The 12,954-nt window shown below is 35.8% G+C and overlaps 1 protein-coding gene across 1 annotated transcript in view; it reads right to left on the reverse strand.

Annotated features, from left to right (window-relative positions):
* Acer3 (alkaline ceramidase 3) overlaps nt 1–12,954 on the reverse strand; it is a 146,689-nt gene that overhangs the window by 74,983 nt on the left and 58,752 nt on the right. Inside the window, exon 2 of the mRNA XM_074082512.1 lies at nt 12,796–12,906. Coding sequence (XP_073938613.1) covers nt 12,796–12,906 — 111 coding nt within the window. The remainder of the gene's footprint in view (nt 1–12,795; nt 12,907–12,954) is intronic.

Below are 12,954 nucleotides of genomic sequence, written 5' to 3' on the forward strand. Positions count from 1 at the left end.
AGGCTTTAGCAAAAAACATTGAAACATAAGCCACATCTGAGGCCTAACACAGGAAAAGTCATTGTAGTTGCCTGCTTTCTGCCTTAGGTAATTCTACCAAGCTACTTACCTGACTCTTCCTGTTCATTGCATAGACACTTAGCTATCTGTGGTCCTGCTTCTCTGGATAGCTTGTCCCCGAGTTTGTCCTAATAAGGTTGATCATGTTTATTTACAGTGTAATCATATGAAAAGCACACTTGCATAAGCAAAAAGATTGGGAACTGTTATTAACCAAAAAATAAAAATAGTTTCTGCAGGACAGTGGGATTATTTTGGTATTTTGTATTACTTCTACAAATTTTTCTTCAATATTACTATTTAACCAATCAAGGGGGGACAAGGTCACTGATATTTTTGGCAATGTCTGGAAAACTGGACTAAATAAAGGGAAACAAGTAAGTCAGTAAAGCAAGTTATAAAATGATTTCCAAAAATTCTTTGCCTGGCACATTGATTTTTTTTTTTTTGTAGTTTGAATTTTTATTTTTTTTATTTTATTTTTTTTCATTTTTCTTTTATTATTCATATGTGCATACAAGGCTTGGTTCATTTCTCCCCCCTGCCCCCACCCCCTCCCTTACCACCCACTCCGCCCCCTCCCTCTCCCCCCCTCAATACTCAGCAGAAACTATTTTGCCCTTATCTCTAATTTTGTTGTAGAGAGAGTATAAGCAGTAATAGGAAGGAACAAGGGGTTTTGCTGGTTGAGATAAGGATAGCTATACAGGGCATTGACTCACATTGATTTCCTGTGCGTGGGTGTTACCTTCTAGGTTAATTCTTTTTGATCTAACCTTTTTTCTAGTACCTGGTCCCCTTTGCCTATTGGCCTCAGTTGATTTTAAGGTATCTGCTTTAGTTTCTCTGCGTTAAGGGCAACAAATGCTAGCTAGTTTTTTAGGTGTCTTACCTATCCTCACCCCTCCCTTGTGTACTCTCGCTTTTATCATGTGCTCATAGTCCAATCCCCTTGTTGTGTTTGCCCTTGATCTAGTGTCCACATATGAGGGAGAACATACGATTTTTGGTCTTTTGGGCCAGGCTAACCTCACTCAGAATGATGTTCTCCAATTCCATCCATTTACCAGCGAATGATAACATTTCGTTCTTCTTCATGGCTGCATAAAATTCCATTACCACATTTTCTTAATCCATTCGTCAGTGGCACATTGATTTTAAATCTGTCTCATTACTAAGTGTAACTGCTACAATTTAAAAGGTTCTTAATCCAACATGCAGTACTCTAAAGCATCCACTCAAATTCTCCTTGGTAAGAGGCATAATGTAAGATCATGTCAGATGTTTCTTGATTTAGTCTGGTACTGACAGGAACCATCACACTAAACTCAAGGCTGTTCCATACAAAGACTTTCCAATGGTCCTTTTCTTAGGAAAATGGTTGTAAGTCTCTGACATTTCCACCTCTGCAACCTCTTCTATTTCAGAACTGAATGCAAAAAAATAATAAAAACCTTTAGATTTTTTTCTACTCTGCTTTTTATGTTTTTATTATTTTATAACTTATTTTAGTCTTGTTATCAATTACCTATGCATTTAGGTAACTGCACAACTACAAATCGATTTTATAACAACAGATCTGTAAAACAACAAACAGATTTGGTCATTATTGTTTATTTGCAGTTCATCTTCCATCACTGTAACATAGCTCTATGGGGACAAAGACATTGTCCTTTTGCAGCATATAGAATGTCTTCAAAAAATCCTCGTGAAGGAAAGAATAAGCGAACATATTTCAACTTTAAAGGAATAAAATAAATCACAATTTGTGACTTTAGGAGTAAAGACAAATCTCATGGAAGAGGTTTCTTTTGGTTGGTTTATTTTAAGTAACGCAGTTTGAAGTTACAGGTTTGTGGTCTGAATAAAGGCATACAAATTTGGGTTCAAGACTGGCTCCACCAGTCACTAGCTGTGTAATGTTGGACAAATTACTTCCCCTCTTCTATACTACTACTTTCTATAAAATGGATTGTGGCAAGTTGCAAATGAAATAGAGAACAGTGTACTTGCCACAGAGCCTCGTATACAATAAATGCTCTATAAATAGTAATTACTATTCCCCTTTAAGTTCCAACAGTGGGGCAGGACACTGGTGGCTCACACCTGTAATCCTAGCTATTCCAGAGGCAGAGATAAGGAGGATCATGGTTCAAAGTCAGCCCAGGCAAACAGTTTATAGGATCCTATCTCAAAATAATCCAACACAAAACAGGGCTGGCTGAGTGGCTCAAGTGACAGAGCACTGCCCAACAGATTAACAGCAAATTTGTTAACAGCAAATTTTATGGCCTCATGAAAATTAATGGGACAGCACCACTATCTAGTATCACATGAAGCTTGGAATATTCTAAGAACCCTTATGTCAAATACTAAATAGTAGGCAGGTAGAATTTAGCTTTTCTCTCTTCCCTCTCCCCCTTCCTCCCTCCCTCCCTCCCTCCCTCCCTTTCTTTTTCTCTCTCTCTCTTTCGTGGCACTGGGACTGAACCCAAGGCTTCACCCACGCAGAGCATGTGCTCTATCACCGAACTACATCCCAAGTCTATAGCAATTTTTCTTCATAACACTTATCACAATTGCAAGTACATACTAATCTCTGTCTCTCTGTCTCTCTCTCTCTGTCTCTCTCTCTCTCTCTCTCTCTCTCTCTCTCTCTCTCTCTCTCTCTCTCTCGCAGTACTGGGGTTTGAACTCAGGGGCTACACCTTGAGCCACTATTCTACCAGACCATTTTTTTTGTGAGAGTTTTCTGAGATAGTGTCTTGTGAACTGTTTGCCAGGGCTGGCTTTGAACTGCAATCTTCCTGATCTCTACCTCCTGAGTAGCTAGGATTACAGGCATGAGCCACCAGCACCCAGCTCATACTAATTTATTAAATTATTTGATTGTCTGTCTTCCCTGAGAGACTAGACTCCAATGAACAATGATTTGAGAATGAAATCTAGTATGTAACAGATTTTCAGTAAATACTTATTGAAAACATTTTTAAATGACTTTATTTTTAGTAGATGAAGTACCTACCAAGCCAGAACACAATGATCCTCATAAATTACTAACAGTCTGTCCCTAAAATACTTCTCCACAAAGTCACAATCCCAGTTCTTTCTGTAAACTCCCCCTCAACTCCAAAAACTAAGTGCCTGTTAGTTAAGTAGTTAGTATGTACCATGTATAGTGATGTTAAGTACAATCACGAAATCAAGAATAAAGTACAGAGGTAACACAAAGGACGAAAACATTCTACAAGGGTCTGAGGATGAGAAAAGAGGGATTGTGAAATCAGTATTCACTTCTGTTCCTACCTTTATTCTAAACCTCTTATTTGACAGATTACTTGGCATATTATCATACAGACAGTAAGTTTGCCATAACTATTTAAAATTTACCTTTTTATTTTGAAAATATTTTAAGATAGTACATAAATTAAAAGGCTATCACAACAAACTTTCATATATCCTTAACCTAGATTTACATATTTACATTTTGACATATTTTCTTTATGTCTCTCCATATATAAAAAGTATATAAAATAAATCCATAAACACATTATTGCTACTTTGTTGTGGCATTTGAGAACGTGACCCTTACCCATAAATACTTTAATCACACACAATTGGCCCTCTGTCCCTACCAGCTCTCCATCTGTGGATTCAAATAACCATAGATCAAAAACATTTCAAAAAAAAACTTGAAGGGGCTGGAAGAGTCGCTCAAGTGGTAGCATGCCTGCCTAGTAAGTGCAAGGCTCTGAGTTCAAGCCCCAGTACCACGAAAAACAAAAAAATCTCAAAACAAAAACTATATGAATAAACACTTGCTCCTGAACTGAACATATACAGACTTTTTTCCCCTGTCATGATTCCCTACACAATACAGGTATTATTTGTCAGTAACAGATATTCACAAGGCATTTACATTGTATCAGGTTTTAAAAGTAATCTAGAGATGATGTAAAATATACATATTTTACAAACACCATGCCATTTTACATAGGGGCGTGAGCATCTGCTGACTTTGGTATCTGAGGGGTGTCATGGGAACAATCCCCCATGTACACTGTATCTCCTAGGCAGGGACATTCTCTTATATGATCACAGGGTAATGATGACATTCAGAAAATTTATCATTAATATAACATCATTACTTACATACAGTCCTTTATTTGGGTGATTTGCCTAATACTGTCCTTTAGAGTTTTTCCCTTCATCTTCCAATCTAAGAACTGATTACATACTGCCTTTACTATCATGTTTCTTTTAATACAGAACCATTCCAGATTAATTCTTTGCCTTTTCTGACATTAAATTTTAAGATGTACAAAGGACAGTTTCTTATAGAATGCCCCTCAATTTGAGTTTTCTGGATTGTTTTCTCTTCGTTTGATTCAGCTTACATGCTTTTGACAGAAATACTGTGTATGTGTTTCCATTTTAGTGCATCACATCAGGAAGAACCTGCTGTTAGGTTGTACCACCACTGATGATGTTAACTTTGATTACTTGAATCATGTGGTATCCGCCAGATTTCCCCATTGTTACCACTTTTCCCTTCGAAAAACTATTGAGTAATCTGTGAGGATATGCACCAAGGCTATACTTAGCACTTTCACACCATAGTTGTAGCATTCATTGTGACTCTTTCCTGAATCAGTTATACTCAGGTATTCTACCATTGTTTATTAGTTGGCACTCTATTTTTTTAAAGTTTTCTCTTCCACATGCCATTGTTTTTCAGAATTGTAAAAATTCATAAATTCTTTTGTTATACCATTTTCAGTTTTCATTTTGAAGCTCAGACTGTCCTGGATTGGCAAAACTGCCTTCTGTGTCATTTTGACATGATTCCCTCATTTTCTGAGTACTTTTGTATTTTCTGGCACAAGATGTTCCAGGCTCATCCTGTACTTTTCCCAACTCAGACCAGAAGTTAAGCTATTTAAGTTTTCATTCCTTTTAAGTAAAGAAAGATTTTTAGAAGTCAAGGCCTGGGCGCTGGGCACGATCATTGTTCCTTTATAAAGGGCCCCTGCTTCCAGGCCCTATTAGAGGACAGATCAGTTGAAATCAGTTTTTAACTCAGTGATACCTCTAATTCTAACCCCATACAACAGGACTCTTCCTTGCCTTTCCCATCCAAATCTGCTCTTCTTTCACAGTAAGAACCCACTCCTAATAATATTAATAGTTTCCCATTTGCATAAACCTAAATGCATTAAAAAATAGCTTCAGCAATACTATACCTGTACTACTATCAACAATAAGCATACAATAAATAAACAGCAATGTGAGGTTCAAGATTTCTTTGAATTTTCTTTTGTTTTCTGATATGTCATAAGAATAGCACACTGAAAATTAACTGAAAGTTAATTGAAATTAACTGAAAGTTAATTGGATTAGTTCTTTTAACTTCCATGTTATTATGTTAGCCATTTCATATTTAGTATAGTTCATTTTTCTTTGTATAAATATAACACAAAAAAGATACACCTGGAAGTCTCACTCCCTTCTCTATCCTTTCCACTCCATTTCCACCTGCCCCCTGAAGTCACCAACTCAACTGATTTCAGATTCATCCTTTTTTAAAATAAAATACAAAGTGTATGTTTTCTTTTTTAAACCCAAAAGTTGCATATCATGTTATTTTGCATCACACATTATTTACTTGACAGATATTTTTATCAGTTTAGTGATGTTTCTCCTCATTTCTACATCATATTTATTATGTAGTTATCCTATTTGTTCACTCAATTTTCTACAAATGGGCTTTTAAATTGTTTACATTACTTTTAATTATAAATAATCCTATAATAACCTATGCACATTTATTTTTTAACTGTTGATTTATCTTTACAGAAAGTTCTTAAAATTGTGACTGTTGAAAAGGCAAATACATGTATAGTTTTGTTAGATAGTGCCAACTGCACTCATTGGAAATATATAAAGAATGCCCATTTCTTCACAGCCTTGCCAAAATAGCATGTTGTTAAGTACCTGACCTACAAATCTGACAAATGAGAAGCAACACGTGTCACTGTAGTTTTCATTTGCACTTCTCTTTTTATAAGTAAACTAAATAAATTTTCTTACACATTTTGGCTGTTTTTTATATCTTTCTTGGAGAATTTTCTGTCTTTAACCATTTTTGTCTATTGGATACTTGGTTTTTTTTATAGTCAATGTTTTAAAATTATTTTATATTAGGAAACAATAAATTTTTAAATTTCCCTTTTAATTAGCCCATTAGGTGTATTCAGGAGCATGTTCTTTAGTTTCCATATATTTGTAAAGTTTCTGGAGTTCTTCCTGTTACTGATTTGTAGTTTTACACTATTCTGGTCGAAAAGATACTTAAAATTGTTTTGTAGCCTAACATGTGATCCAACCTGGAGAATGTTCCACACCTTATTGAAATAAATGTGCATTCTGTAGCACTTGGGTGGAAGTTCTGTAAATGTTTGTTAGGTCTGTTATCTACAGTGCAGCTTAAATCTGCTACTCTCTTTGATTTTAGTTGGGTGACCTGTCCATTGCTAAAAGCAGGAGGCTGGAATTCTTTTCTACCACTGTATTACAGTCTATCTCTCCCTTTAGATCTACTGACATTTTGCTGTTTATATTTAGATTGTAAATTCTTGTATCTTCTTGTCGAATTAACCCATTTATCATTGTATTATAATCACCTTTGTCTGATTTTACAGTTTTTGCACGTAAGTCTAGATTTCTGACTCAGTATGACTATTCCTGATCTCTTTTGGTTTCCTTTTCCATAGAGTATCTCTTTCATTCTATATGAGTCATCTAGAGGCAGCATTTGGTTGAGTTTTGTTTTTTAATCCCTTCAGCCACTCTGTCTCTTAATTGGAGAACTTAATCCATTTACATTCAAGGTAATTATTGATAGGTAAGGACTTACTACTGCATCTTAAGTTTTCTAGTTGTTCTGTATGTCCTTCCTCACTCTGTTACTGTCTTCCTTTGTAGCAATGACTTTTCCCTATTGTGTTTTGGTTTCTTGCTTTTTATTTTCATTTTCAATGTGTCAATTAAAGGATTTTGCTTTATGGTTACCATGAAGCTTACCAAGGACATCTTGTAGTTATAACAGGTTTGTGTTAAGCAGATAAAAACTCAAAGTTTGATCAAATAAAAAGAAAAGAAATGAAAATGTCTTTATACTTTAACTCCTCTCCTTCCCATATTCTGAATTCTGATGTCGTGTTTAATATCATTTTATAAATTTATAATTCGTTACTATTAAAGTTTTGTCTTTTATCCTTTCACATTAAAGATATAGTGGTTACATTATTAGACTATTCTGAATTTGACTGTTTACTTAGTTTTACAAGTCAATTTTACATCTTCAGATGTCTTCAAGTTATTCATTCATGTCCTTTGCTATCACCTTGAAAACTCCTCTAGCATTTCTTATAAGGGCAGAGCTTGGGGATGATAAACTCATTAGCTTTTGTTTGTCTGGGAGTCTTAGTTCTCCTTCATTTCTGATGGACAGCTTTTCTGGATACAGCATTCTTAGTTGGCAAGGGTTTTTTTCTTTCAGCACTTTGAACAAATTATCACATTCTCTTCTAGCCTGTAAGGTTTCTGCTGAGAAGTTCACTGATAGGTGTACTGAGAGTTCTCTTCATGTCGTTTGCATCTTTTCTCTTGCTTCTTTCAGGATCCTCTCCATGTCTATGACCTGACAGTTTGTCTTGCAGTATTCTCATATAGACTGAATCTGACTGGTAACCTTTGACCTTCAAGTACCTGGATATTTGCATCTTTCTCCAGGTCTAGAAAGTTTTCTGCTACAATTTTTCCTTGTTTATTTATTTATTTGCTTTTGTGGCACTAGGGGTTATTTATTTTGTGGCACTGGGGGGCTGTTTATTTTGTGGCACTGGGGGTTGTTTATTTATTTACTTTGTAGCATTGGGGTTATTTTTACGGCACTGGGGGGTTATTTATTTTTTCAGCACTGGGGGTTATTTATTTACTTTTGTGGCACTGGGGGTTGTTTACTTATTTAGTGGCAGTGGGAGGTTGTTTATTCATTTACTTTTATGGCACTGGGGGTTATTTATTTTGGTGACACTGGGGGGTTATTTATTTTTGTGGCACTGGGTGTTGTTTGTTTATTTACTTTTGTGGCACTGGGTTTTTTAACTTACTTTGTGGCACTGGGTTTTTTTTTTTATTTATTTACTTTTGTGGCACTGGGGGTTATTTATTTATTTTTATGGTACTGGGGGTTATTTTTGCAGCACTGGGGGTTATTTATTTTTTGTGGTACTGGGGGGTTGTTTATTTATTTTTGTAGTACTGGGGATTATTTATTTACTTTGGTGGCACTGGGGGTTGTTTATTTATTTTTGTGGCACTGGGGGGTTATTTATTTACTTTGGTGGTACTGAGAGTTGTTTATTTACTTTGGTGGAACTCAAGGCCTTATGCTTCTTAGGCAGACACTCTAGTACTTGAGCCATGCCCTTCACCGCTTTTTGCTTTGCTTATTTGTGAGATATAGTCTCACTTAGCCCAGGCCAACCTAGACTGCAATCCTCCTATTTATGCTTCCCAAGTATTTAGAATGACAATTGTGCACACTGAATCCAGCTTTTATTGGTTGAGATGGGGTTTCATTAACTTTTTGCCTGAGCTGGCCTCAAACAGAGATCTTCCCAATTTATGTCTCCCAAGTAGCTAGGATTAAAGGCTTGAGCCACCATGCATGGCCTATAATTCCTTTCTTTTTTTGGTGGCACCAAGGTTAGAACTTAGGGCCTCATGCTTGCTAAGCAGGAGTGAACCACTCTGCCAGCCCCATAACTTGTAATTCCTTTATACAAACCTTCTACCCCTTTGTTTTTCTCTGTTCCTACTTGAACTCCATCTATCCATTCCTTTTTTTTTTTTTTTTTTTTTGAGACAGGGTCTTGCTATTCAGCCCAGGTTGTTCTTGAACTTGCAATCCTACTATCTCACTCTTCTGGGATTGCAGGCATGCATGCACCAATTACTCCTGCTATAATTTCTTTTTTGTTAGTTTTTGGGATGATGGGGATCAAATACAGGGTCTCATGCCTGCTAGGCAAGTACTCTACTACCAAGCTACATCCCCCGCCCCTTGTAATTCATTTGTTTCAGCAAGATCTTTTTCTTTTTTTCTTTTCTTTTGGTGGTACTGGGGAATTGAACCCATGGCCTCTACCACTTGAGCTGTGACCCAGCACTTTTTCAGTAGGATCTGTAATTCCATCCTTTAACTTCTTTCTTTTCCTTCACTAACACACTTCCACTTTCCCTTCTTGTTTATCTCCTTCTGAGAACTGATGCCTTCGCAAAACTATCACTTTAGATAGGTCTTACACATTTTCAAGTCCTTTACTTACAGGCAGGATTGTGATTGTGATCTATGAGATTTTACACTGCTTTAGAAATTTTGCATTTATTGGTGGGCTTTCTCTTTCTATTAGTGTTTCTGTCAGACTAGGCCCCAAACTTCTCTTTCCTCTCTTCCAGTAAGTTTTTCAAACTTCCTTAAGTCTGAAACACAAAAGATAGTTCTATTGGAATTTGATGTTTATTTCATATTTAAAAATAATCTTGGGGAGCAATGACCCAAACGATGTATGCACATGTGAATAAATGAATATAAAAATAAATAAAATAAAAATAATCTTGTTTATAACATAATAATGTATTGCTTAATGATGGAGGCATGCACTGAAAAACATGTAATTAGATAACTTCATCACTGTGCAAAAATCACAAGAGTATATTTTAGATAAACCTAGATGGTATAGCCTACTACACACCTAGTCTTATAGGGTATACCCTATTGCTTCTAGGTTACAAATCTATACAGCATGTCACTGTACTGAACACAGTAGGCAACTATAACACAAAAGTATTTGTGTTACCTAAACACAGAAAACATATAGTAAAAACACAATATAAAACACAAAACTACACACTTGTATTGGGCCCTTACCATTGTTCTTGCCAAGTCAATGAGTGAATGTGAAGTATGGGATATCACTGTACAGCACTCTAACTAGATAAACATTGCACATTTAGGCTACACTAAATTTATACAAAGTATTTTTCTTCACTAATAAAATTAATCTTAGCTTACTTTAACATTTTTACTTCATAAACTTTTTAAAGTTCTTGAAACCTCTGAAATAACACTTAGCTTAAAATATACATATTATACAGCTGTACAAAAGATTATTTCTTTATAGCTTTATTCTATAAACTTTTTCCTATTTATTTACTTTTAAAACTTTTTTGTTAAAAACTAAGGCACAGCCAAGCATCAGTGGCTCACATCTGTAATCCTAGTTGCTTGGAAGGCTAAGAATGAAAGGATTGAATTTCAAGGTCAACCTGGACAAATAGTTCAAGATACAAAATAACCACATCAAGGTACACTGGAGGTGTGGCTTCTGAAGCCCTGAGCTCAAACCCAAGTCCCACCAAAAAAACAAAACAAAAAACTAAGACAGAACACGAACATTAGCCTAGGTTTACACATGGTCAGGGTCGTCTATATCACTGTCTTCCACCTCCACACCTTGTCTCAGTAGAAGGCCTTCAGGGGCAGTAACAGTAACATGAATGGAGCTATTATCTCCTTGATAACAAGGCCTTCTTCTGCCTGAGGCTGTTTTATAGCTAACTATTTATAGTAGGAGTATACTCTAAAATAATGATAAAATACACAGTATAGTAAATATAAAAACAAGTAATATAGTCATTCATTATGATAAACCAATATAGTCATGTACCACATAAGATATTCTGGTCAATAATGAACCTTATATATGACAGTGGTCCCCCTAAGATTATAATGCCTAGTGACACTAAAGTTATCTTTCTTTATGTAAGTATGCTCTATGAGGCTTGTCCAACAATGAAATCGCCTAACGATGCATTTCTCAGAAGAGATGCCTGATGTTAAGAGATTCATGACATATTATGTACTATACACAATTGTATGAGCTACACTTTTGTACTCCTGGCAGCGCAGTAGGTTTGTTTACATCAACATTATCACAAACATGTGAGTAATGAGTTGCACTGTGATGTTATGATGTCTACTATATTATTGTGTGATAATTTTCCAGCTCCATTATAATCTTATGGAACAACTATACTATATGTGGTCCACTGTGGATGCAACATTGTTATGTAGTGCCTAGCTGTATTCTCTTTCTCCTAATAAGGCTAAAAGTGTAGGTTACATATGCTTTTATTTGCTTTCCTTCTTAAACTGGAGGATGAGTGAATAAATTCTAACTGAGGAGACTAATATTTATCATCCAAGGGCAATCTGAGAGTCCCTCAAACACTTTTATTCTTATTGTTATTGTCCATCATGTTTAAACACCCCAGGATATAAAGGGCTAAGTTTCTGGATGTCTCCCTAAAACTCCATGTCTGTGAGTAACAAATTCAGAAGTTTCTCATATCCAGCAATTAATCTAATTATGATAGAATTTGATATGATACAGTACAACTTGTGATTCTGTGGCAAACAGAAGTCCTTTCTGCCCATGGGTAAATAAAGCCCCACATGAGCTGAAACAAACTATTATGTAAAATGAACCAATTAGAATTTACTGCTTTTGCTATTTTGTTCTGTTTTCTTTATCATTTTTTTTTAATTTGGTGATACTGGGATTTGAACTCAGGGACTCACACTTGAGCCACTCTGCCAGCCCTTATCATGATTATTGAAGAACAAGACAGAAGTGATTTCCCCATCTTAGGCTCTGGTAAAGTTGATTTATCTACCCATCCACCAGTCACTGAAGACCACTAAATTGCCAGACCCTGGGAATACAAAAATGACTAAGACACAACCCCTACCTCAAAGACAAGTAGAAAACATGAGCAAAGTACAAAAGGTTAGGTGCAGAATGGTATCCTTCCCAGAAAGTTTAAAACTATGCAAAACCATACTATATGTATTCTTTTCCTGTATTATATATACTTTTCTTGTTCTTAAGATAAGATCTTGCTCAGGACAGTCTTGAACTCTGATCCTCCTGCCTCAGACCCCTTGAGTACTAGGATTATAGGTGTGTACCACCATGTGTGGCCCCTGTACTATATACATTTTTAAGGGTACATATATGTGTAGTATAAACAAACATAAAAGCATGTGAGATAATTATAAGATCAAATTCAGGATAGAGCTAACTGTCATCTAACCTCTAAGTCTTCTTCCTAACCTGGAAGTCTGCAGGGGGATAAAATCAGGCACAAAGTAAGTTTATCTGCAGTAGCACATTTTCTTAAAATAGGAAAAGTTGAGATCTGAAACAAATACTACAAACTGTTAAGATCTGACCAAGCAGGGTTGGGGATGAAGCTCAGTGACAAAGCACTAACTTGTTATGAGAGAAGCCTGAGGTTCTATCCCCAGCACCACCCAAAACACAAAACAAAACAAAATGAAAGATGAGATAAAACTGGGTATGGGTATGTTTGTTGTATTACTTCTAATTCCACACACTTGAAATATTTTACAACTTTAAAAATTTTTTATTCAAAGTACAGTACAGTTCACTGGCAAGGTTTGAGGAGTCTGAAGTTTCAGAATGTGTTCAAGTTGTATAACAAATAACACAAAATTGAGAACTGCATTTAGAAATGGATGAGAAAAACAGCCCACCTGAATGCTCTACATAATTTTTTTTTCAGGTGAAGTGCTATACATACCTGTGAGTGCAAAATAAGCAGCAATGTACCGCTTTTCCAGTCCGTCTCTAATACTCTGAATTGCACCAAAAAGTGGAGGTATGATCATGATCAGGTTACTCACTGTATTCCCTATGGGAGAAAAACACAAGAAGACATTTAGGAACTAGCAGAGTGGCT

The sequence above is a fragment of the Castor canadensis genome, chromosome 1 (genome assembly GCF_047511655.1).
Source record: "Castor canadensis chromosome 1, mCasCan1.hap1v2, whole genome shotgun sequence".
In the NCBI taxonomy this organism is placed as follows: domain Eukaryota; kingdom Metazoa; phylum Chordata; class Mammalia; order Rodentia; family Castoridae; genus Castor; species Castor canadensis.